Genomic DNA, 26,087 nt, shown 5'->3' with positions numbered 1-26,087 from the left:
CCATCTCTCAATCAGTAATACTTAACTCTATATAACCTGTGATCTAGACAAATCTTACTGTACACCTCCGTGTGTTACAAGAACTAGCCCTCCTGACTGAGCATGTCTAGATCACAGGTTATATAACCTGTGATCTAGACATACGACCTAAGCATGACAAATCAACCGTCCACTTTCGTGTGTCATGAGACCTGGCCTTATCCCTCTTGTCTGAATTTGTCTAGATCAGAGGTTATATATAACCTGTGATATAGACAAACGACTTAACCATGACAAATCTAACTGTCCACTTGACTGAGTCGCTCCCTACTGAGTATGTAATTTATACCCTGTGATACGAGTATGTTATTTATACCCCTAGACATACGACCTATACATAACCAATCCTACTGTCCACTTTCACACTTTAACTAGCCGTATCTCTACTGACTGAGTATGTATAGATCATAGGTTATATTGTATATTACCTGTAATTTAGACATACGACGTTACCAAGATAAATCAACTGTCCACTTTCGTGTACTACAAGACCTAGTCTTATCCCTAATGACTGAGTTTGTCTAGATCAGAGGTTATATATAACCTGTGATCTAGACATACGACCTAAACATGACCAATTTAACTGTCTACTTAATTGAGTCTCTTCTGACTAAATATATTTTATACAACCTGTGATCCAGACAAAGATCTAACCATGACAATCAACTGTCCACTTTCGTGTGTCATAAGACCTAGTCTTATCCTCACTGACTGAGTTTGTCTAGTTCATAGGTTATATATAAACCTGTGATCTAGACAAACAACCTAACCATGACAAATCTAACCATCTAATTTCGTTTGACATAAGACCTAGCCTTATCTCTTTCGACTGAAATCCATCTAACCTAACTGTCTGCCCTTGTAAATTTAGAACTAACCAAACCTTACTTGGTTCTCCTTTTTTGTGTGAAATTAACGTAACTTTACATTAATGTCTACTCTTAAGTATCAAAACCTAATCTAATTAAATACAATTATTCGTTCGTTATGGCAACACCTACCGAAACTATCCATCTCGTCGAACCCTCATCTAATCATCCATATATATTTGTCAAAACCTACCATAAATAAACAAATTCCTTTTGTATCGAAACTAAACAAAGTTATACATTGTTTTAAATATGTACCTAATCTCAACTAATATTGATATATTCATTTTATATACAAGAAATAACCTAATCTAAAATGACTATACATAACATTTAATTACTGCATATTTATTTATTCAAGTATTTTTTTCCTATGTTTAAAATTCATTTAATTAAAGTGTGTTTATGTTTTTTCCACATTCTTAGGTCCAGCTTAATTCCTTTGATGTTTAAAATAATTCAATTATTCACTCACTCTCATTTCAGGTTACATTCAATTTTACTATTATTCATTCATTACTTCAATATTACTTTCAATTGGCATTCAGAAATCAGCAGTCAAAACCGTCAAATTATCTCAAAAAAATGTGTTTTGACATCTTTAATTATGTGGATTTTCAAACAAATAAACGAAGAAGATGTCTGATAGGATAATATAAGGATATAAAATTAATTTGATTAAAACTCGTGTGCTTCGTGAAATTTTGTATTCTGATTGATATACCGGAAACAATATTATCTCACTAGTTGATAATTTATTTTTTATTACTAATAGTACATCACCACTGCATAAGAATAATACATAAACACAGAAGTACTGTAGTTGAAAGATCTAAATAGGGAATAATCACAAAATGCAATTTGCAAAATGCACCTCACTTTCACAAAGCAAAATTGAAATTGACTTTTGAATTGAACAGAAATATCAACTCAAGTTTTAAAATATTTTAAGTTTTTTAACATCTCAACACAGATGATGAAGAATGTGGAAGTCTGGGTATTTACAGGGCTTATGACCTATCATAGGCTAGTTACACACGTGCAACATTCACCATTCTACCGATGATTGAAAACCACACTACTCAAATTTTTGGGACTGCTTTATATCATTGATCTCATGACGCAGTACATATAAGTTCACAAGAGCCAAAAATGTTAGATTGAGAAAGCTTTTAATTATCAGAGACCCCTTTGGATGTTTACAAGATCCAAACCCCGGATTATTTTTACATCCGGGGAAACTTCAGAAAATATAACCTTCAGTTTTATGCAGCGTATAATTTGATCAGTTATTTTCAAAGTCTGTCCAAGTACTTTAAGTCACCAACAATCAATCATGGGTAAATGATAAATGTTGCAATGTGTAAGTAAAGTGATCATTTAACCACCCTATACTAGGTCATAAGCCCTGTAAATATACAAAAACCTATATTCTTCATCATCTATGTTGAAATGTCAAAAAAATAGTGACTCCTTAGTGGAAAAAACCCAGATTAGTGAACAAGTATTTGAACACACTCAAAATGTCTCAATTGATTTCTGTCTCAGGTGGAAGAACTTCGAACAAGACTGGAAGAAAAGAACAGACTTATCGAGAAGAAGACTCAGACAGCAATGCAAGCCACGCAAGAGAGAAATCGTATCGGAAACGAGTTGACAGAGATTAAGGATCACATGGACATAAAGGATAGAAAGATAAATGTCCTGCAGAGAAAGGTAAAGTAAAATAGCTTCCCTAAACGTTTCCATTTATTTGAATGGTAAATAAACATATTTTTTCGTAGATTTTGTATACAATTGGGGCCTATTTTGTAATTCGATGAGAGATCGAATATATTCGTTTTTATAGAACGGTGTCCCCCAGGGTCGCATGCTTAATCCCATACTATATCGCAATAACCTTTTTATAAACAAAAGGCGAGTTACAGATTTCTTAAAAATATCATTTTAATTCAAATAAATAAATGAAATTGATTTATTTTACTATTAATAAAAAAAAGCGATATTAAAATTAACATAGAAAAATGGGTACCAATATATTTGTTCATAGTTTGACCAAATTAATCATTAGGTATATTTTGTAGTTCGTTTATATAAACTGAACTTACCATACTGGTGCATTAAATACTTTGACTATTGACGATATTTCAGTTATAATTGTGTCGCCTACTTTCAAAATCCGCCAGATCCATGTTTCTAATAGTCGATTTTCGAAAAAAATGCAAAATACACCGGGTAACATTTATGTTTAAAACATTTGTCTATATTTAAATAAAATACATATCATGAAATAAAGAATTTTAACATTTTTAAATATTTTTTTTCAGTATTTAAAAAAATACACGAGATACAAACCGATAGTGACGTCATCTTAATTTTTGACCTATCCCCGCTCTCTGATTGGCCGATATGGGTCAGAAGGCAAATTCGCAATCGCTGTTTTTAAGTATTTTTGCAGGGTTTTCAAGTATATAAATATTTTAAACAATAAAAGCCACGATTAGCATTCCGATAGAGTACATATTTTAAAATCTTATAAAATTGGATCTGACGGATTTTGAAAGTAGGCGACGCAATTCTTCTTACGCTTATCCGCACCCAATGGCGCATAGTGGTATCTTGTTATATGGAAGAAATATTCATCAGCCTTCCGCTTCCGATACTAGTCCAAGGTCATATTAAATAAATATTGGACTGAAAAATCAATATTTTATTTTGACCCTCTCGGGAATCAAAACCGGCACCTCCAGTATGGTAGTGTAGCGCACTAACCACAACACTATGGAGGCAGTTACAATTGAGATTATTGTATATTTATTTATTCAACCGAAAGGATTTATTGTCATGCTGTGAAACAATCTTACCTCTTCCGATTGAATGCTTGCATAACGCTTCACTAATGAGGCGGAATTAATGAAAATTAGTCTACGATAATCAACTAATGGTACATTGAATTCATCTTAAAAGATCTTGCAAGTACTTATCTAGGTAGATAAATTAAAATCCATTGTGTTTGGACATCCCAACATAGATGAAGAAGAATATGGAACATTATAAAATAAAATAAATTTTTAACCACTTTTTATTGGTACACTTTTTTCAACCGGTTTCAACAAGAACCTTGTCATCATCAGGGTATACGTACTAATTCTAAAACATTGATATACTCATAGTTAGGTTATAGATAATTACCCTTCCCTTACGATGAAAATGTACAAAATAAAATGTTCATTTTCATATGGTGTACGGAGTGCGTTGAAGTTTTTGGTATCGTAAGGGAAGGGTAATTATCTATAACCAAACTATGAGTATTTCAATGTTTTAGAATTAGTACATATACCTTGATGATGACAAGGTTATTGTTAAAACCGGTTGGAAAAAGTGCACCAATAAAAAGTGGTTTAAACAAAGTTGTTTTATTTTATAAAGTTTATAAAATGTGCCCAAACCAAAAGACTGCCAAAGTGATCATTTTACACTCGTGTAACATTCACCATTCTATCCATGATTGACAATTACATACATAACTTACATTTTTGGAACTCATACATACGTCATTAATTTTTATGACACTTTATGTTTGTGTTCACTGGACGGTTGGTTTGATACTTTTACTTAGCAGAGGCCCTATGCAAGTTCCCAAGAGATGTTGTAAAGTTCATTGATTTGCTTTAAAAAATCAATACTTTAAAACTCTTAATACAGACTATCAGCTTCTTACATTGATGTACAAACAAAATATATTTTGATAAAAACTTGTGTGACCTTTGAATACTGATTTCAGGTATCAAACTTTCAGTTTTAATTATAAATTCAATCAAATTCGTGCCTTTATTTCCAGCGTTCTTGCGTAGGCAAACGAAACGTATGTTTATCAACCGCATAGCTAAAGTAACTGTGGATTTCTCAATCGCCCTTCCTTGTCCTAGTGTTAGAGGTTATAGTTAAATTCATGTCATTAATCAGGACCTACTAAATTGAACAAGATAGTATCCTCGGAAGTACACAGCCAAATAACTTTATTTTATTTGCTTCTTCAAGAGTCGTTTGGTAACCGGGAGGGAAGTTTCAATGAAGTTTATGTCAAAGACCCAAGTTCAACGCTAGTTTTAGTGGTAAGATTTAAATGCGTTGTGTTATAACTAGCCCATAAAAGCACGGAAAATAATGGTACCCATATGCATTAGAACAACAAATGTATAGATTTTGTGTAAAAAACATATACTTAGTTTTTGTTTTAGTTTATAAAATGCAGTTCCACCAAGAAATATCAATATAAAACTTGAAATAAGCTATTTTGTATATTAAAAGCATTCATAACTTTGTGGTATGGTAATAAAACACTCTCCTTACCATCCATTGTTTACTTAGCGTAATACCTTTTTAACACTTATTTGTGACTGCCGGTTTAGGAAAATCATTCCATCTCGGGTCATTAAAATAAAAATAAAATTATTACGATTTGACATTTGTATAAAAATAATTTTTTTTAAAGAATTTAAAAATTTCAAGTCCACTTTTGAAAATATTCCCATTGTGATTCATTTTTCGTCTTTCTCTCTTTCAAAATTTTTATTTTTATACAAATGTCAAATCGTAATATTTTTATTTTAATTTTAATGACCTGATAATGGAATGATTTTCCAAAACTGGTAGTCACAAATAAGTGTTTAAAATAAGTGGTATTACACATAGTAAACAATGGATGGTAACGAGAGTGTCTTAAAATATGCTTGTAAGATCTGCATACTGAAGTATATATTGAATTAACCGGCATAAAATTTACCTAAATAGAGTTTAATTGTTGCTTTGTAAAATAAAACAACTTTGTTTTAATCACTTTTTTATTATTTGTACACTTTAACCTACTGGTTTCGCCAAGAACCTTGTCATCATCAGGGTTTATTAAATTCTAAAACATTAAAATACTCATAATTAATTACATTCCCTTACCAAAAATTTCTATACACTCCGTAAAAATCCTAAATGTTATTTTTACAACATTTAGGATTTATGTGGCAACCCCAAATAATAACTAATAGAATCACCCAAAAAACCGAAACCGGTAGGTTAAAGTGTAATAATAATAAAAAAGTGGTTAAAACAATGTAGTTAAATTTTATAAAGTTTATAAAATGTGCCACAAAGTATCTGCAAAAAACATTCAAGAAATAAATTAATTGTTTTCTTTGTCATACATAATTAATCAGATATTTATTGTGATAGAAATTGACATATTATTTTTTGACATTTTATCTTTGATGAGATGTCAAAAAATAATATGAAAATAACTCCTGTAATTGGAGATAATCCAGATTTTGTGAACAAGCATTTGGACACACTAAAAATGTTGTATAGAAATTAACCATGAGTTAATTTGGTATAATTATAAATTCAAGCATTTACTATTCATGATATATGTATAAATAAACTGTTTCTTCGATTTGATGTTTACAACACAAGTGAAAACTTTCTTGAACTAAACGAATTACGGTTTCTTAGGGGTGACTGGACAAACGGCCTAATTACTATAAACATGCGATTGAATTATTAAATCGGGACATGCACGGTGAAAGCCACCTCGTCACGAATCAAAATACAGAAATAAATGGTGCGTGTATTCCCCTATGAAAAAAAAAATGCTCGTTCAAAGTGACAGGAACGAAAATGAATTGTAATAGTTTAATGAGAGTATTTTGACTATAATGGTACTGTAAATTATCATCAACCCTTAAAAAAACAAGCGTTTTCATACTTTTTTATTCAGTTTAATTATTTTTTAAATTGATTCAATTTCAATTTTCAAAACCTTGTCCGCACCCCAATGGTGCATAGGGTACTGCATTATACAAACACAGTGTTATCTTGATCGTTAACACACGAAGGAAAGGTGATCAGCCCTCTGCTTCAGGTACCAGTCCAGGGTAATATTGAATAAATATTAAAGTGAAAAATTACTTATTTTTATTTGACCCCCCTGGGAATCGAGCCCGGGACCTCCGGAACGGTAGCCGAGCGTGCTGACTATTACACTACGGAGGCGGATTTTTTTTAAAAATTAAACACTTGTATAATACCATACAGTCGTACTTGTATAATAATCGTCGGGTATGTATGAGGAGATGCATGAATGTAGAAGAGGCGAAGAATGTTTGCATAGACAGAGTGGTGTGGCGTTCGATTCTCTCTGCCTACCCCTGTGGGGAAGCGGCGCGATGGTTAGTTACTTAGTTATAGTACAACTTATTGAGCTTTATTTCAGTACAAACTACTTGTTTCGAAAACTACAAATGTTTTCATCAACAGATGATAACAAAAAGTAACGAGCAAAAAAAATATTCTGTAAATCAATAATCATTAAGAGGGGGGGGGGTTAAGGGGCGGGGCTTTTTTTTATGGAAACATAGACAATAATGGTGATGTATTTTGGAAAAGCCTATTATTATTGAAAATTTTATCAGAATTAAAAAATTCTAAATTCTTCATGACTTAAAATTTGTATTAACACCAAATTTTAATTTGACCAGTGATCAGATTTCATCGTTGCCAACATCATTAAACCGGTCTGAATTTTCACCGGAGTAGCAGCGATATGTGGCATGAAAAAAATATTTCAACCGTAAAAATTTTTGATCCGAAAAGAATTTATCATTTTTTTTGTAAATTTGTAATTTCCATTATGTGCTTTGAACCCTTTTCGTTTTTGCGATTACGTTATACATACAAAAACGTTTCGAGAGAGCTTAGTTGTTTGAATAAATAAAACCGAATTATTATTTCCACCCTTACTGGAAGGCTTTCGGGGTAGAAGAGAATATTTATGCTACAACGGAATTTCTCCCCTATTATTCTGAATACATTTCATCCTCAGCCCACGTGATTAGGAACCATGAACCCACGCGTTCTTTTAACGTCGTATTTTCATTTGAGTCATCTGGTTGTTCAGGAATTAGTAATATAAATTATTTGAATGAAAATCTCTGAAACGCAACATAATTATACAAAAAAAATTATATATTTTACAATTATATAATTTCGACCACTCAATATAGATGAAGTATAATATAGAAGGTTGGACATTTAAAGGAGAACTCCTAATTAGAGAAAATTTACAGATTTGTGTACAAGTATTTAGACACTCAAAATGTTGTCAATAAATTAACTGGTCAAATTATAAGCGTATAATTTTAAAATAATAAAATAAAAAGGACATTTTCTGGCGTTTTGTCATGTATGCGACTATAATCCAGGATTCGGACCTTACATACAACTGAAAGAGTTTCTGCTCAATAAACATTCTTCATCTCACCATAGAGGTCTCTAGTACAATTTTAGTGATTCAAGCACTTTGCTTCGAATTTGAACAATATATGTATAGAGGTTTCAAGAATTTGTTTGGTGTGGTTGTCGATGTGAAGAATTGGTGAATGTTACACTATGTAAAGTGATCACGTAAACCAGACAATGAATTTAAATTCCCAGACTTCCATATTTTTCTTCATCTTTGTTCAGATGTCAAAAAAAAGTATTTGTTAAGATCAATGAAAATCATGTTTTTAAGCGTTTCTCAAGTATGTGAACATAATCCAGGATTCGGACCTTACATACAAATGAAAAGAGTCTCTACTTAATAAAAGCTTTCCTTATCCGAACAAAGATGGCTGTTGTGAATTTGAGTTTGATCAATATATCTAGATGTTTCAAAAATTTCAGTAGTGTGGTTGTCATTGTATCTGGAGTTCAAAACATTTATTAGTATGGTTGTCAAAAATCATGGGTAGAATTGGTGAATGTTACACGTGTGTAAAGTGATCACTTAACCAATCCTATGACGGTCGTAAGCCCTGTAAATGTCCAGACTTCCATTTTTTTCATATTCGTTAAGATATCAAAACAAAATTTATTTCAATAATGTTCACTGAATTCAAATATTAATCTTACATCAAGGTCCGATTTGCGCATACATTTTTTTATTATTATTTATTTAAATTGCCAATAACGGGGCTAACGCATTTAACAACACACTGCTCGTGTTACTCGGTGCCTGGTACTAAATCGACCGAAATCACGGCACACATTACATATAACATACGTGTGCGTTGAAAAATTACCGCATATATTATATGCGACTTAACCATAAAATGAATTGAGAGGTTCCTGAACGGTATTACTGCTTTAAATATTTCACTCAGATTAACCTTTTCCTCCCGGTGCTAAAAAAAACGCTCGTCCCTTTGTGGGTAGTCACTACACAATAAAAAAATTGGCATTTTAAAATGATAAAAATACGGACATTCATAGCTAATCCCCTTAATTAATTATAAATGAAGTCAAAAATTTGATTTATTTGCTGAAAACATTAAAAAACCATCCGGTAACGCTCACGGAACAAGGTATAAGGTAACATAGGTCCACTCTAGTCGGAAGCCCAAAAGCTACTGCCGCTCTAGCCAGAGAACATTGAGCTTTGAGCTCCTCACGCTTGCACAGCGCAAGTTTGCAAGAGTGAGACGCGAATATAGTGTCGCGGTTCCCGTACACTCTTCACGCGCTGTTTATACGCGAATTTGTTCCGATACTCACAAAATACCTCCGATGTACCCGATAAATTCTGATTTTTATTAATAATATTTTTTTAATCAATGCGTAAATATGTTATGGAGGAATACCTAATATCTTAACCTTGTATTTATTATATTTATAGAGATATTTATAGGTTATTAGAAGCAATGTGTACAAGGTACACAACACCGGGAAGGAAGGGTTAACCTCTTAAAAACAGGCCACAACCCCTATAATAAAAAGAAAAATTAGAAAGTAATTTTATTTTAGTTTTCTCAACTTGGGATGAATATAGATATATCGTGGGTGTACTGGCAAAATATGTTAACCAGAAAATATGCAATTTTGTCTTCATAATGCATATTATAAAACTTTCAACGTTCTATTAACTGGGAAAACACATTAAAAATAGTAATTTGAAATGTCATGTGGTTTTAATATCAATTAATATCAATGAATTCAACAACTAAATTCAGTTTCACTAAAAAACGTAAGTAAAAAGATATATTATTATAATTTATCAAATAAAAAGTTATTCTCCTAGCAAAAACGGCTAACACATCAAAAATTATAGAGATTTTAAAACAAAGCTATATTTTAATTATATCATAAATTTTGAAGGAAAATTAAAATATCGATAATAGCTAAGTCAATCTCAGTTGCATATCCGTTCTCGAACGTAGCGTATCCGTAATCGTAGCGTGTGTAGGTTTTATGAGTATAATAATATACGAGTAAGTATTACCTAATAATTAATTTGGTCATACTAAAAATCTGTATAAAATTTCAATAGGTACCTTTATAAATTAATGCTCAAAAAAACGTTACCTTCAAACAGTAGTGCTAGGTCTAAATGACTTATACTCATATCGCTCACTCCTTTCAACAACGTCATATATCAAAAATCGTCAATTTTCAGTTATCCATATTTTCGGAATTTCCAGAAAATATACTATATCCCAGCAAAAGCGGCATATTTAAACTTAATATTTACCCGCTATAGGGCAAAATGTGTTGTTTTTGCATTTTGAAGAAAATGTATTGTTTAATTATTATTTTTAAATATACTTAATATTATTCAAATGGAGAAAAATCCTTCAGGTTTTACCTAAAAAGATCTTTTGCACAGTAACAAGTTCAATAAGTGGTTTGATATTTATTATTAATAAATTTCATTATATTCTTTAACTTTAAAAACGATCTCCTGAAAATCAAGTTTTTTGATATATGACGTTGTTGAAAGGAGTGAGCGATATATAAAATATTCTACCTTCAACTTCGAAAACGTTAGTCAACTGTTAAAATGACACTTTTGCCAAAAGACTGATCGACATAATTCGTCATTAATTCGATAAAATTTGTTAATTTGACAGTTTACTTATGGTTACGATGATGTACATATGAAATACTGGTATACTCGAATATCACTTTCTACGTTGAACTTTGAAAATGTTAGTAAATTGTTAAAAGTACAGACACTTTTGCCAAGAGACTTGGCTTGGCTTTGATCGAAATAATTCGTCATAATTTGTGTATTTGACAGTTAACTGATGGTTTTAACGATGTACAGGGGGGTTTTTATATTATTTTATTTATTTTTCATATTTTATTTTTTAGATAGTCTTTTGTTTTATATTTATTTTGAAAATAAAGATATATGATGTATGATTTGATAATATTTTTTTTATGTACTGTCGCACTATTGTACTTTGAATCCATTTGGTTTATTACTTTGCATTTTATAATACTTGTATTTTTATTGTTGTTATGCTTTATTATTCATTATTATTTCAGATTTTTTACCTCCCAGTTTTTAGATTTTTAATAGTAGGATTTTTTTTCATGGTCCCATTTTTTATAAATAATTATTAGAGTTCCCATTTTTCAGTTTTGTGTATTTTTAAAAGTCGGATATTAATTTAAAGTAATTTTTATGCGTACTTTTATTTTTGAAGCAAATTTATAGCACTTAACATAATTGGTATTAATGAACTCTCTTTGCTCTTTCCAGGCTAATTAAAAATGCCCTTACATATTTTATTTTTACCTACGTTACAATTTAATTAATAAATATTACCGAAGTAGCGTAAAATTATTTTGGGTATACTAATTTCAGGCGATAAAATATTTTAAGCTAAAATAATTTAGGATGAAAAATTATTTTTAGGTCTTTTTTATGAATGAGATATTTTTAGTGGCTTACACCCTTGTACACCTTTTATTTGAATTCATATTTTTTTTAAATTTCGTTTATATGTTTTGTTATGTTAAATGTGTATTTAGTTTTGTAACAGCTAGCTGTTTATTATACTTTTGTCCAGTGAGAGATTTCCCTCAAAAAATAAAGGACCAATGAAAAGGAGTTAGTACTTAGAAGGTAATTCACTTTTTATTTGATTTTTATTATTTTTTTAGTTGCACGCTTTTATTTTGACTTTTTTGTTATTTAAAAAATAGACTATTCGTGTGTTTTGTGATGCTGAATTCAATTATAATGTTTCATTTTTATTACTTCAGATTGAAAACCTCGAAGATCTCCTTAAAGAAAAAGATAATCAAGTAGACATGGCTCGAGCTAGACTCACCGCCATGCAAGCTCATCATTGTTCCTCTGAAGGTGCTCTTACTTCGTTAGAAGAAGCGATTGGCGATAAAGAAAAGCAAATGAACCAACTTAGAGAACAGCGCGATAGAGCCGAACAAGAGAAAAACGAAGAAAGAGAGCTCCACGAGAGAGAATTAGCAGAATACAAAATGAAAATACACGCCTTGGAAAGCGAAGTAGAGAAACTTGGGGCAAGGCTCGAAAGGGCACTCGCTGAAAAGGATAGATTAGAAGCCAAACTCGAAACTTCTCAATCAGAACTAGGCAAATCTAAGGCTGAACTTGACAAAGCAGCCGGGGAAGTCGGTCGTTCAGGCGCCGATTGGGAAGCCGCCAAGCAACGCCTAGCAAGATTAGAACTGGAAAACGAACGCCTCAGACACGACCTGGAAAGATCTCAAACAACGTTCGGAAGAAGCACGCTATCGACATCCCAAGAGCTCGACCGCATCCAAGAAAGAGCCGACAAGGCAGCTACAGAACTCCGAAGAGCCCAAGCAGAATTGAGAGTCACCCAAGCGGACAATGAAAGAGCTCGCTCAGAGGCCGCTGCGCTCCAAGAAAAGGTCGAGAAGAGCCAAGGAGAAGTGTATCGTCTCAAGGCTAGACTCGAGAACGCTCAGGGAGAACAAGAAAGCCTCAGGGAGGAATACGAGAGAACTCAAGCCAACATCGGCAGGTTGCACGCGGAAAGAGATAAGGCTGTAGGAGAACTGGAGAAGTCGCGCGAAGAGCTTGAGAGAACTCAAGCAACCTTAGGGAAAGCCCAACTCCAACAGGATAAACTCCAGAACGCTCTCGACAAGGCGCAGACAGAAGTCGACAAACTCCAAGAGAAACTGGACAAGTCCATCGGAGAAGTCAGAAGGGTAAGTCAAATTTATAATTTATTTTTTAGGGAATAGCCCGCAAAGCCTTATTTTTAGAGGCTTGTCTGCAGGTAGGGTAGTAAAGAAAAAGACGGAATGTGAAAAATGCATCACAAATACCCAGACCAATTGAAAATAAATCTGTCTTGAATTTATTTTACGATTGGCGGGAATCGAACTCGCGACGCCAGTTTTGCAGTCGAGCTTCTACCCAACTACGCTACAGCGCCTGTCTTCTATTCCTTATATTATTATATTCATGGATTCCTTAAATTTTGTTATTTGAAAACTGTTCCGCCATAAAAACTACGTCTGATTTGAGAAGGATTTTACAAATTTAAAGCGTCGATTCTTATTTATTTACTGTAGAATTCGAGTAGAAGGTGAAAATTGTGTAATATCGTGATTTTTTTTTGAGTTGGGTTTCGTTTCATCAAAAGCTTTTTTTCCTTCGATTCAGTAAAACGAAAAGCCTTTGAAAAAAAAAGCCAAATAAATACTAATATGCTTTGATATGAAAATTAAATGTAACATTCAAAGACTGACTTCATTTAACATAATGAATAACGAGTTTCTTGCGTATGATATACAGGTTGTTTTTTTTAGTGGCTTGGTTTTTAAACTGGCAACATTTCTTCTACAGATGGTCGATTTGACAGTTGACAGTTGATTTGTATTCAGTACGTTTTGCCATTTTACCATGAATAATAAACCCTTATCCCCACCCAACGGTGCATAGGGCACTGCATCATATAAACGCAGTGTTATCTTGATCGTTTACACATGAAGGAAAGGTGATCAGCCCTCCGCTTCAGGTACCAGTCCAGGGTAATATTGAATAAATATTACAGTGAAAAAAATCACTTGTATTTATTGTACCCCCCCTGGGAACCGAACCCGGGACCTCCAGAACGGTAGCCGAGCGTGCTGACCATTACACTACGGAGGCGGACAAAGCAGAAGCATTTTACAATGAATAGACTGAATGAACATTTGGGAATTTTGAATTTTTATTCCTCTTAAAAAATCAGCCTATGCATACATTTAATTCAATATTAACGTAGATTTATCATAAGAAAATCTTAAAGCATCTCTGATTTTATTAACAAACCCGTGTTCCCGAAGCCTCCGGGTATAAATTGACTGATACAAGAGTAACAAGTATATTTTGATTGTAATAATAATATAAGGGAAAAAAATCCACCCTTATATTCATTTCCTTGTTTTCATTTCACAAATATTATTAAAAAGCAATAAAATGTCTTCTTCTTTATCATCTTCTTGGTATAGGCATTGTGCCCTGTTTTTAAGGGAGATTAGCCTCCTGCGATGTCGATTCCCAGCTGTCAATCCATCTCTTTAGTGGTCTGCCTTGGGGTTGGCCGTGCAGTGCAATGTGAGGGAGTCTGGATGGTTCCATTCTTCTCACATGCGCATACTACTGTCTTCTTCGTTGCCTTCCCCACCTAACGACATCTTCGATCTCGCATATTTCTCTTATCCTGGTGTTCCTTATTCTGTCTCGTAGACTCTTGCCAGATATGCTCCTTAGATTCTTCAATTCTGACACTCTTTGACACTTCTGACTCTGACAGGGCATTTTTTTGTAACTGCGGTGTCCGCTTTGCATTTGATCCCATATGTCATAATAGATCGCACACAGGTTTTATATATTTTTTAAAAACGTAATGTAAACCTAATATTTATGCGAGCAAAACGTTATTCAATACAGGAATGTTTTTTTGACATCTGAACATAGATGAAGAAGAATATAGAGGTCTGGGCATTTATGGGGCTTACACTTTAGCCCCGTAAATGCCCAGACTTCCATATTTTTTTCATATATGTTGATATGTCAAAAATAATGTGATAAATAGCTACTTTAATAATTGGAAATAACTCAGATTTGTGGACAAGATTTGTGGGCACACTCAAAATGTTTTTAATGGATTATTATTGACTTTTTTAGAGGTTAAATTTAAACAGGATTTGTGAATTCGCCTATTAATCAAACAATTACGTACACAGAATAAAATAGCTGCCACTCTTTTTCACACTTTTTCGAATAAAAACCCTTTATATTGGGTCTAGAGAAAAGATGGTGACTTTTAGAATGTATGAATAAAAATGAAACAACAAACTCAAAGCGATTCTCGAGATTTTTTCAGAATCTCTACGCTTCGCTTCAAGTGCGAATGTGTGTAAGAATTTCCACATCTGAGGGAGCGCTTTATTTTTTCTACCTTGTTTTTGTTGCTCTATTTGCTACTGAATTTAGAATTCAACCACCGAGAGAAAACGAATCTATCGTCACAGCGTTTTACAAACGCTACGCTCATGCGAAAAGTGAGACTATTTTACATTTAATCATAAAACTTTATCATGTGAAACGAAACAAAGTTTTTAGATTAAATTTAATTATCCTGACAAAACTTGCGTTATCATATATTTGTGTGATTAAACATTCAAGGCAGATTTCTTTGACAAATTAATTATTTAAATTAACCAAGAAATTTAATTGACGTTTCAAATACGTGCTATTTTTTCAAATGAACTAAATGCCGTAATTAATCCAATGCGCATAATATGCATCAAATGTAATTTTTAAAATAAATTCAAATCAATTTGAATTGATTTGAATATCTTTAATATGTGACAAGTGTTTAAAAAAAAAATATATATATATATATATATATATATATATATATATATATATATATATATATATATATATATATATATATATATATATATATATATATATATATATATATATATATATATATATATATATATATATATATATATATATATAAATATATATATATATATATATATATATATATATATATATATATATATGTATAATATATATATATATATATATATATATATATATATATATATATATATATATATATATATATATATATATATATATATATATATATATATATATATATATATATATATATATATATATATATATATATATATATATATATATATATATATATATATATATATATATATATATATATATATATATATATATATATATATATATATTTATAAATATATATATATATATATATATATATATATATATATATATATATATATATATATATATATATATATATATATATATATATATATATATATATATATATTAGAGACATTTATACATTTAAATATTATGTGTGACATTTCGAAATGACTTATTCACAATAATTTGAGTGTTTCCAAATTTTTGTTCATAAATTTTGGATTTTTCTCCTCTTAGCAGATTCACAGTAATTTTTTTTTTTTATTGATATCTCAAAATAGACAAAGAAGAATATGGCAGACTGAGCATTTACAGGGTTTACGGCCAGTCATTAGCTAATTTTAAGTGATCAAATTACACACATGAAATATTCACCATTCTACCCATGATTGACAACCAAACTACTCAAATTTCGGAAGATATATTTATGCTTCAATTGAAACGTATGCTACTTTTTTGCCGAAATTTATGGTTAAATTAATTAGTTTTTATAACCTTTTTAAAATGTTTGTTATATTTGTTCGGAATTATTTTTGTAAATTCGGCATAAGCATACAAAAATATAACACACGAAATATTAGTTATATAGTTGACAATCATAGCTACAGTGGTTAATGCTACACGTATTTAAAGTAATCACTTAAAAACCTGCCTGTGACATGTCGTAAGCCCTTTAATTGCACAGACTCCTATATTATTTCCATCTACATAGAGATACCAATAAAAAACACTCAGTATTACAAAGTTACAAAAATATTTGTCTTAAAAGTAAAAATCTAGATCTGTCTACTGTGATTCATTCTATCTCTCATCAATCTCCATCAAATTAGTTTTAATTTGTACTTAAATCCACACCAGTACATTTACACAGTCCATTTTACGAATGGTGTTCCGGAAACGTAAGACCTAGCCATACAAACAATCGTGTCCTTCGAACAATACAATCTTAGGGTCTCTCAACGCAGATTTACTTAGCTACTCCTTCTCTCGGAAGGGTTTCAATTTAATTAACAGTCGGGTAAGTTTCACCATCTTGTTCAAGCAGAACGTGATTGTTTTGGTGAAAATTGTATATAACTTTGTTTGTCTAAAACAAAGAAAGTTTATTTATATAAATTTGAATTATTTGCTGTGATGCGATTTTAAATCTGATTTTTTTTATTTCTTTGTCTTTTTCTTACCTTATACCTCAGTCGACAAAATGAATCGATGCTTCATCGATAATGAATGATTAATTGATTGATGATTGATGATTGATCTAGAGCGTAATTACAGTGATGCATTTGAAGTAAGGGGTTAATAAAAGATCAACATGATAATTACTTGATCTAACTACAAATTACATTGTATTTCCATCTTGATTCACCAGAAAAGGAATCTTGGATCTAAACATTCATATGCATCCTTTTTTTTTAGTTTTAAATTTAAAATATGTATTTTTTCTGTGTTTTACAAAGTTATTGTATTTTATATGCATTTGTGGATATAATCTATTTATATTAAGTAATGGATTTTGAAATTGTTTCTTGGTACAATTTAAAAATATAAAATGTTATGTGATGCTGCGTTTCAATTCCTAGCTCTGGCATATTTTAAACAAGATTTATTACAACAATATAAATTACAAATCATCGATTTACTTAAATTGTATTACTTTTCAAAATCAAATTGTGTTTTTCGTTTATTGATTCGGCAGTCACTTTGTGGTAAAATCTCTCCATTTTTAATCAAAGTTTTACTCAGTTAATACCACTATTTCTTGAAATCTACTGTGACACGAGTTTCGATGCATTCCGCATCATTTTCAAACACCGTAAACGATGTTATGGTTTAATATTAAAAAAAATAAAAATAAAATGTAAATAGTTAAATTGTTTTAATATTAAAATAAAACACTTGCACGTAAAAGGTCACTTTTTAATGTATTATTTTTTTATATTTAAATTGTCATGTTATTCCAGAATTCTATGCTAAATGAATATAAGAGTAATATTATTTAATTTAAATCTGACATTTTTCAACTCGACTGTTGTTTACGTAAATTAAGTGATTACGTTATTTTTACTGGCAGACGAGAATATGAATACTGAAAATATCAGTCAAAATAGAAAAACATTCATTACCAATATCATTGTTATTTGCTTTTTTTAATTGCTTAAATAAATATAATTTTTTTTCTAATTTTTCTTTTTCTCACATTTAGGTACAAATGGAAAAGGAGAAACAAAACTATGACTTCGACAACATCCAATCACAGCTGGACAAGGCCCTCGGACAAGCGACTCGCATGCAGAAAGAGAGGGAAACAGTGCAACTCGAGGCAGACAGACTGAGAGATAAGCACGAGAAAGCTCAGGTAGGTCCCTACATTCAATCCTATAGATTAAGGGTCAATGGTCTTGTGAGCTTTTTCTAGTCAGATGACCCTAAATCGATACTTACATTACCATAATTGATTCTAAATATATTTATCTATTTTTAAATAAAAACCACTTCAGTCTTATTTATCTTCAAATACCGTAAAAATTTTAAATTAAATTATTCATTGAATTATTATATTATACGCGAATGTGTGGAAAAACGATATATCACTCACTCCTGTCAAGAACGTCATTAATCAAAAATCGTCAATTTTCAGTTGTGCACGTTTTCGGAATGCCCAGAAAATGTACTATATCCCAGCAAAATATGCACATTTTTAACATTTAATATTAATGTTCAATAGATAATTTTTCTTTTAACAAATTTGACATTTCTAGTAACCTATAACAGGTCATTTGCCATGTAAATATCCTGACTTCCATATTTTCCTTCATCTTTGTTAAAATGTGCATATAAATTCATCAATTTTTCAAAGTTATACGTGTAAAGTAGAGAAAAAATTAATATATATAGTTATAACCCTTTTCGAAGGACGAGAAAATCCTGGAGTATTTTGTCGACAAGGGAACAAAAGAGTTTATTCGGAATTGTGATACGTGATCGGGTAGTTGATCGATATATTATATTAAGGGGTGGCTCCAATTGGAGACGAAGGACTTCACTAGAAAAAGAGTCACTGGCAAAGGGGGTTGTTATTTGCCACACCCCTATAACTCGATGGACCCTGGATGGTCTTTCAACAAAAAAATACATAAAGAAAATAAGACCATTTCTATTTTCTGTTTAAAGTTTGGGGATGTCTCTTGTTGATACGAAAAATAATATGTATTATAATATAAAAAGAAAATGTTTGTTTTTTTTAAATCTTACGTCTCCTGAATGTTTTTCTTTCATTTTGAGATCTCAACATTTTAAATTGAGGTGCATAAAGGCAAAAAAACAAATAACTTTAAAAAAATCAAATACAAGTGATTTTTTCACTCTAATATTTATTCAGTATCACCCTGGACTGGTACCTGAAGCGAAGGGCTGATCACATTTCCTTCATGTGTTGACAATCAAGATAACACTGCGTTTATATGATGCCGTGCCCTATTCACCATCGGGTGCGGACGAGGGTTTAAAGAATAATATTTTTCTGTATTTTGTTATTGTTTTTACCCAAAATCCTTTAAAAAATAATGTGAAACATAGAAATAATAGTGATGTATGTACAAAGTTAAGATAGTCAAACCTAATTACTATAGAAAAACCTTATTAAATCCTGTACCGAGTGCACATTTAACAATATTAAAAAAAATTAATTAATCAAATACGCCGTGGCTGAACGATCTATTTCAGATCTTCACAGCATTTTGAGTGTGTCCTAATACTGGTTCACAAATCTGGGTTTCTCCACTTACCAGTTATTTTTACATTTTGAAATCAAGAAGAAAATATAAATCTGGGTATTTACAAGTCTTATGACTTGTCATGGGCTAGTTTAGTGATCACTTCACACACGTGCAACATTCTTCCCATGATTGACAACGCTTCTTCACAACTGCTATCAATAAATTTCCAATATTTATATTGGAAATAAGTATATCGGATTTATGTTTTTTTTATTTTCTATCTTATCTGATCAGACTGAGCCACAGTAATGCGTTGCAGGGTAGTCTCAAATTCAGGAGAGTAAAAAATGGTTTTCGATCAAATAAATCCTGTGTTGATTATTAAAAATTAAACATTTCTATGAGACCACTAATTGTTTTTTTTTCTCATGATTAGTTTCGAAAACCACAGATATTTTCACCGATATTTTCATCAAAAACATCTGTAGTTTTCGAAACTAGTCGTATGAAATAAAATTTAATTAGTGGACCAATACAAGTGTTTAATTTAATATAATTGACACATCATTCCGCAAAGTTAATGCCAAATCCATAAATAAAATCCTTTGTTGTATAATGAATTAGATAAAAAAAATAATTTTTCCATGAATATAACCTTTATATTTCATATTTATTCCAATTTAATAGAATCACATTTTTCGTAGTCCTCACTAAAAACCCAAAATACCCAATGACCGTCACAAAGCCTACTGAGTTTCGGTAAAATTCTGCCTCATAATTCTGTCCAAAGTTTTTGAGAAGGGTAGATTAGTCTACTGTGGAAGCTTGAATGCATGAAAAATTTATATTCGTTAGCAGTGTTGACGTATACCGATATAACATATGTACATAAATAACATTTTTTTTATATTTTGTATGTATAAAGCATCGTTAACTTTGTGGTATGGTAATGTAACACTCTCCTTATCATTCATCGTTCACTTTGTGTATTACCACTTAAAAACACGTAGCCTAATGTTTGGTCTGTTAGTCTGCATCCGACCTGATGACGGAATAGTTATTCCAAAACCGGAAATCATGAAGCAATGTTTTTAAGTGGTATTACACAAAGTGAACGATAAATGAAAAGGAAAATGTATTTTAATTTAGATTTTTGGATGAGAGTTTTAATCCATAAGTGATCACTTTACAAACTAGAAAAATTCTTCCCATGACACCAGGCGTTTCCCAGTTTGTAAAATTATTCCGATCTTGCATACATCCACATACACGAGTCTCTGCTAAACAAAAGCATCATCAATTCAACCGTAGATGGCTTTAGATCAACTCATATGTAGTGTCATGAGATATGTATATGCAGGAGTCTCTAAAATTTTAGTAGTGTGGTTGTCAAACATGGGTAAAATGGTGAATATTGCACGTGTGTTAAGTGATCACTTAACCAGCTTATGACCCAAACTTTCATTTTCTTCTTCCTATATGTTGAGATGCCAAAATGTAATAACTACTAAGTGGAAAAACCCAGATTTGTGAACAAGCAAAATTTTGTGAATGAAAAAATATATTTAGTTTTCAGCTGAATTTTATATTGTTGATGAGGTAAATATATTATATTATTTATGTTTGAAGCACTAACTTTGTGATTTTTGATTTTATAATTAAAATGTAACTTTGTTATAAAATCACTTTAACTAAATATTTTATTATAACTTAATTATAATGTCTACCGGTTTTGAAGCTAACCGCTTCTTTATCAAGACTGATTAATACTTCTACAAGACTCATTGATAAAGAAGTGGTTAGCTTCGAAACCGGTAGACATTATAATTAAGTTATAATAAAATACTTTAGTTACATTTCGATTATCTAAATATATTACATATATTTACGTACGTGCTACTGCTAGTTTAATACATGTTTTTACAGTTTTATATAAGACAAATAACCATATGTTTAAAAGCGTGACGGAGTGATTATGTAACACATGTTTTTACTTTTTATTAAAGTTCACGATTACAAGAGAAGCTAGAATACGTGTAAAGTATAGTAAAAATAATCCGAGCAATCGTAGTGAATAGTACAACTTGTCTTACCTGAAATATTTCAGCTTCATTTGTATCCAGTATATACAAGACTAATACGTATTGCACTACTGAAAACTTTGGGCAGAATACTTTTCAGGCGTTTCAGGAGAAGGCGAAGTTTCAGGAACTTTATAATTGGACTGTCCAACTCACGGTGTTTGTATATAAAATGTAAAAGTTTTGATCAGAATAATGCAGGTAACTTCTGCTTACACATTCTGCCATGACGGTATCTTAAATTTACAGACGTTTATCTAATGAAATTTATTTATGGTTCACAAATAATGAATAACATATTACAATAAACGAAATACAGTGCACTACAAATAGTTTAAATGTTTTTCATCGATTAGATGAAAACACAACAAGCTTACAGAAACAATAAAGGTGCAGGTTAAACAAATATATAAAGAATAGAAATTTGGTTGTAAAAAAGGGTAATAACAATTAAAAGTAATGAAGTAAGAAAAATAAAAATAAAAATTAGAAGTATAAATTAAAAGTGAAATTAAACTATGCTACATAAGGTACAAAATTCAAGACTCCACCAGATTGGTGAAATCAATTTCAAATTGATAGTCCTCTTGTCTAGTGATAGTCCTCTTGTATTTTTCAATAATTACGAAAAGTAAGAATACCCAACAAATTTTCTTTTTCTTCGCTCTTCTTCTTTTTTTATGACCCCTAACTAGATCCCCCTCCACCTCCGTAGTTCAATGGTCAGCACGCTCGGCTACCGTTTCGGAGGTCTCGGGTTCGATTCCCAGGGGGGGATCAAATAAATACAGGTGTTTTTTTCACTTAAATATTTATTCAATATTTCCCTAAAGTGGAAGGCTGATCATCTTTCCTTCATGTGTTAACGATCAAGATAACACTGCGTTTATATGATGCAATGCCCTATGCACCATTGGAGTGCGGGTAAGGGTTTGTTGTGTGTGTTGACTAGATCCAATGGTGATTCCATTCCTTGAAGGGTTAAAATAAATTTATGTGATTCTTCACTCATATATGTATTATATTTTTAATATTACACTAATACTTAAAGCACTGAGCTGATGACCTTTCCTTCGTATATTTTATTCTGCGATCAAGATAACACTGCTTCTATAATATGCAGTGCCCGATGCACCATTATTGGTGGGTAAGGGTTAAAAGAAGAATTAAAAGTACGGGTAGGTAGAGATAATAGAATGCCACACCAATCTGCCGTTTCGAACATAATTCTCCTGTTTCACATTCATGTATATCCTCATACATACCCTTTAAATTATTCCGACTGACTGACCACTAAAAATTATTTAAAATATGTACTTAATCATGCCAAGTTTTATTAGATTTTATTTTCTGCTCCTGTTTTCAACTTCAACCGTCGTATCATATATCGCTTTGCCACAAATTCATCTGAGAGATCGCATTTCGACTACATTCCGTCTACTTTCATACTTTTTCTGTCAACTCCATGTTTCACTACCATAATAAGACCATTAAATCATTTATTTATTGACTTATTTATTTAAAAACACATTACATACATGTCATATATATAATATTCCCGATGAGTTATTTCCATTTCTCATTTTGGTACATGGGAATAAGGTTTACAAGATTGAAAACGTAAATAAGAGAGTTAAAAAAAATGTTTTAAATATAAACAAAACTAACACAGGACAAAATATAGAATATAAAATAATAAACGGGTATATTAAAAAGGCATATGTCCGCCTCCGTAGTGTTATGGTCAGCACGCTCGGCTACCGTTCTGGAGGTCCCGGGTTCGATTTCCAGGGGGGGTCAAATAAATATAAGTGATTTTTTCACTGTAATATTTATTCAATATTACCCTGGACTGGTACCTGAAGCGGAGGGCTGATCACCTTTCCTTCATGTGTAAACGATCAAGATAACACTGCGTTTATATGAAGCAGTGCCTTATGCACCATTGGGGTGCGGAGAAGGGTTTTATTATTATTATTTTAAAAAGGCATATAAAAAAACCGTTCTTAAAATAAATAAAAAAACATACGTTCTTACTGTTTTTTGTTACATTGTACTGAAAGCTTAGCCTTCGTTAAGCTTTACATTGCTACACACATGATATATCATGATAATGAAAAAAATATTAAATGAATTATTTTTTGCATGAATCCATTTCGCTCGAACATTTGTACACAACCCTGATTCATCAAAAAACGTTTTTTAGTAGCAGGTCCATTACCTTATTTACCGAAATCCTTTAAAACCTTTTTTATACAACTCGTAAGATAAAAAGGTTTTATCGGGGTGGTTTCACAGCGGTTAGGTCTGAAAATTCTCAGTATGCGAAAACAGGTTAAAAGAAAACGTAACAAATTTCACATCAAAATGTTGAGTTACTAAGTAACGAATGTCCTGGGAGGCATTATATTTTTAGCCATGAAAGCCTCGACAGGGTGGCAGGAAGTTAGGGTGGTTTTCCTCCCCTACCCCCTACCACATATCCCCATCACACTGTTTGAAAAAAACTTGAACTGAAATATTTTCATATATCGCTCACTCCTTCCAACAACGTCATATATATATATAAAAAAAACTTTAAAAAGTTTAAAAATATAATACAATGTATTAAAAATAAATATCAAGCCATTTATTGAATTTTTTATTGTGCAATGATCTTTTTCGGTATAATCTGAATGTTTTTTCTCCATTTGAAAAATATTTAGTTGATATAAAAAAATAATTAAGCAATACCTTTTCTTCAAAATGCAAAAACAACACTTTCTGCCCTGTAGCCGGTAAATATTAAGTTAAAAATATGCCGCTTTCGCTGGGATATGGTACATTTTCTGGGCATTCCAAAAACACGCATAACTGGAATTTGACGATTTTGATATATGACGTTGTTGAAAGGAGTGAGCGTGTTTTATTGTAATTTGGAGATCAGGAATACGGATGATATCGTCCTAATAACGTAATGTAGATGACTCACATATCTACTCTTTTACTTTAACTCTTCTTCTAGCCCTTACAAGCAGACCCAGTGGTGCATAGGGCATCATATATAACCAGTGTTATCTTAATATTTAAATGTATGAAGGAAAAGTGATCAGCCCTGCGTTTCAGGTCCTAGTCCTGGGTAATATTAAATAGAGTGAAAAACCCTTATATTTATTTAAACTTCATTGAGTATTAAACATTTATTTAAGTCATATACAAATTTACATGAAAAATAAACGTTTCCCTTCAAGTGTCAATATACGATAAATCGCAACTTTTCTTTAAACTCAGGTAATATTTGACTTAAAATACCTTTAGTGTATTGAAAAAATTGTTTTTCTTTGAGATAAATGTATGATTTTAAAAGCATAAGAGTAATTGAAAGATAAGGAGTTACAAGAATGATAAAAAATATGCATTTTCTTATAAAAGTTAAATTCCAATACACATTTTTTTAATCGCGCCCAAAAGAACGACTGATATCTAGCGCAGTCGTTCGCGTTCTGAATATAGAGTCGGCTAATTTTCTAATTAAGTCTTTTCTAAATAGCCTTCATATAAGCTGTTGTAGGTATATTTTGTAAGCAAGCATATCTGCGGAGCGTAAGATATACGACAAAAAAAATCTATTTGACAATTTTTTTTTTATCACAGTTTTCAAAAAAACCAAGGGATATTTCACAAGCCGCAATTAACACAGTTTTCACCGAAAACGTGTCACAAAATAAAGCGCCGAATTTCATTGAATTAAGTGACCATTTTACAAACCCCGTTGAGGACTAATTAAAAACATTTTGTGTAGTAATGGGGCAGTACAAAAAGCCGAGTCTAGTTGGAATTAGTCCAGTGCAGCGCAGAATTAGTGTTAACGAACTTTGAATGGAGGGAGCAATTCACTTTGGTTCGGCGACTCTGGATGCAAACTGGGTTATAGTAATTTTACATCGTAGTGGGAGTGTAGAGTTGTACAACTAGTAGTCGTAGTAACGGCGGGGTTCAACTTGTAGTTACGATATTAAACTTTGTAAAGTTCGCTTCACAATCGCTACAGGAATATTATGAAACACCTTCACATACTGACATTTTCAATCCCTTATAAATTGCACATTCATATATAAGGGTTTGGAAATGTATGATGATATAATAATTCAAATAATAATTTGGATTTTCATAAATGTTTTCCGCAGATACTTTGTGGCTCATTTTATAAACATTATAAATTAAAATAACTTTGTTACAAACACCTTTTTATTAATACAATTAAACCTGTCGGTTTCAACAAGAACCTTGTCATCATCACGGCTTATATTAATTCAAA

The 26,087-nt window shown here is 31.3% G+C and overlaps 1 protein-coding gene across 1 annotated transcript in view; it reads left to right on the top strand.

Moving 5' to 3' along the window:
- The window catches only part of LOC148302301 (uncharacterized), a 109,371-nt gene that overhangs the window by 60,365 nt on the left and 22,919 nt on the right, over positions 1 to 26,087 (top strand). The window contains exons 7-9 of the mRNA XM_088271808.1: positions 2,457 to 2,624; positions 11,988 to 12,944; positions 18,197 to 18,349. Of these exons, the coding sequence (XP_088127934.1) occupies positions 2,457 to 2,624; positions 11,988 to 12,944; positions 18,197 to 18,349 (1,278 nt within the window). The remainder of the gene's footprint in view (positions 1 to 2,456; positions 2,625 to 11,987; positions 12,945 to 18,196; positions 18,350 to 26,087) is intronic.

This window comes from Brachycentrus maculatus, unplaced genomic scaffold (genome assembly GCF_059751285.1).
Source record: "Brachycentrus maculatus isolate JH-2025_06_01 unplaced genomic scaffold, ASM5975128v1 h1tg000463l, whole genome shotgun sequence".
Lineage (NCBI taxonomy): Eukaryota > Metazoa > Arthropoda > Insecta > Trichoptera > Brachycentridae > Brachycentrus > Brachycentrus maculatus.
Note: the sequence above shows the minus strand (reverse complement) of the source record. Positions and strands in the feature narration are given on the sequence as shown.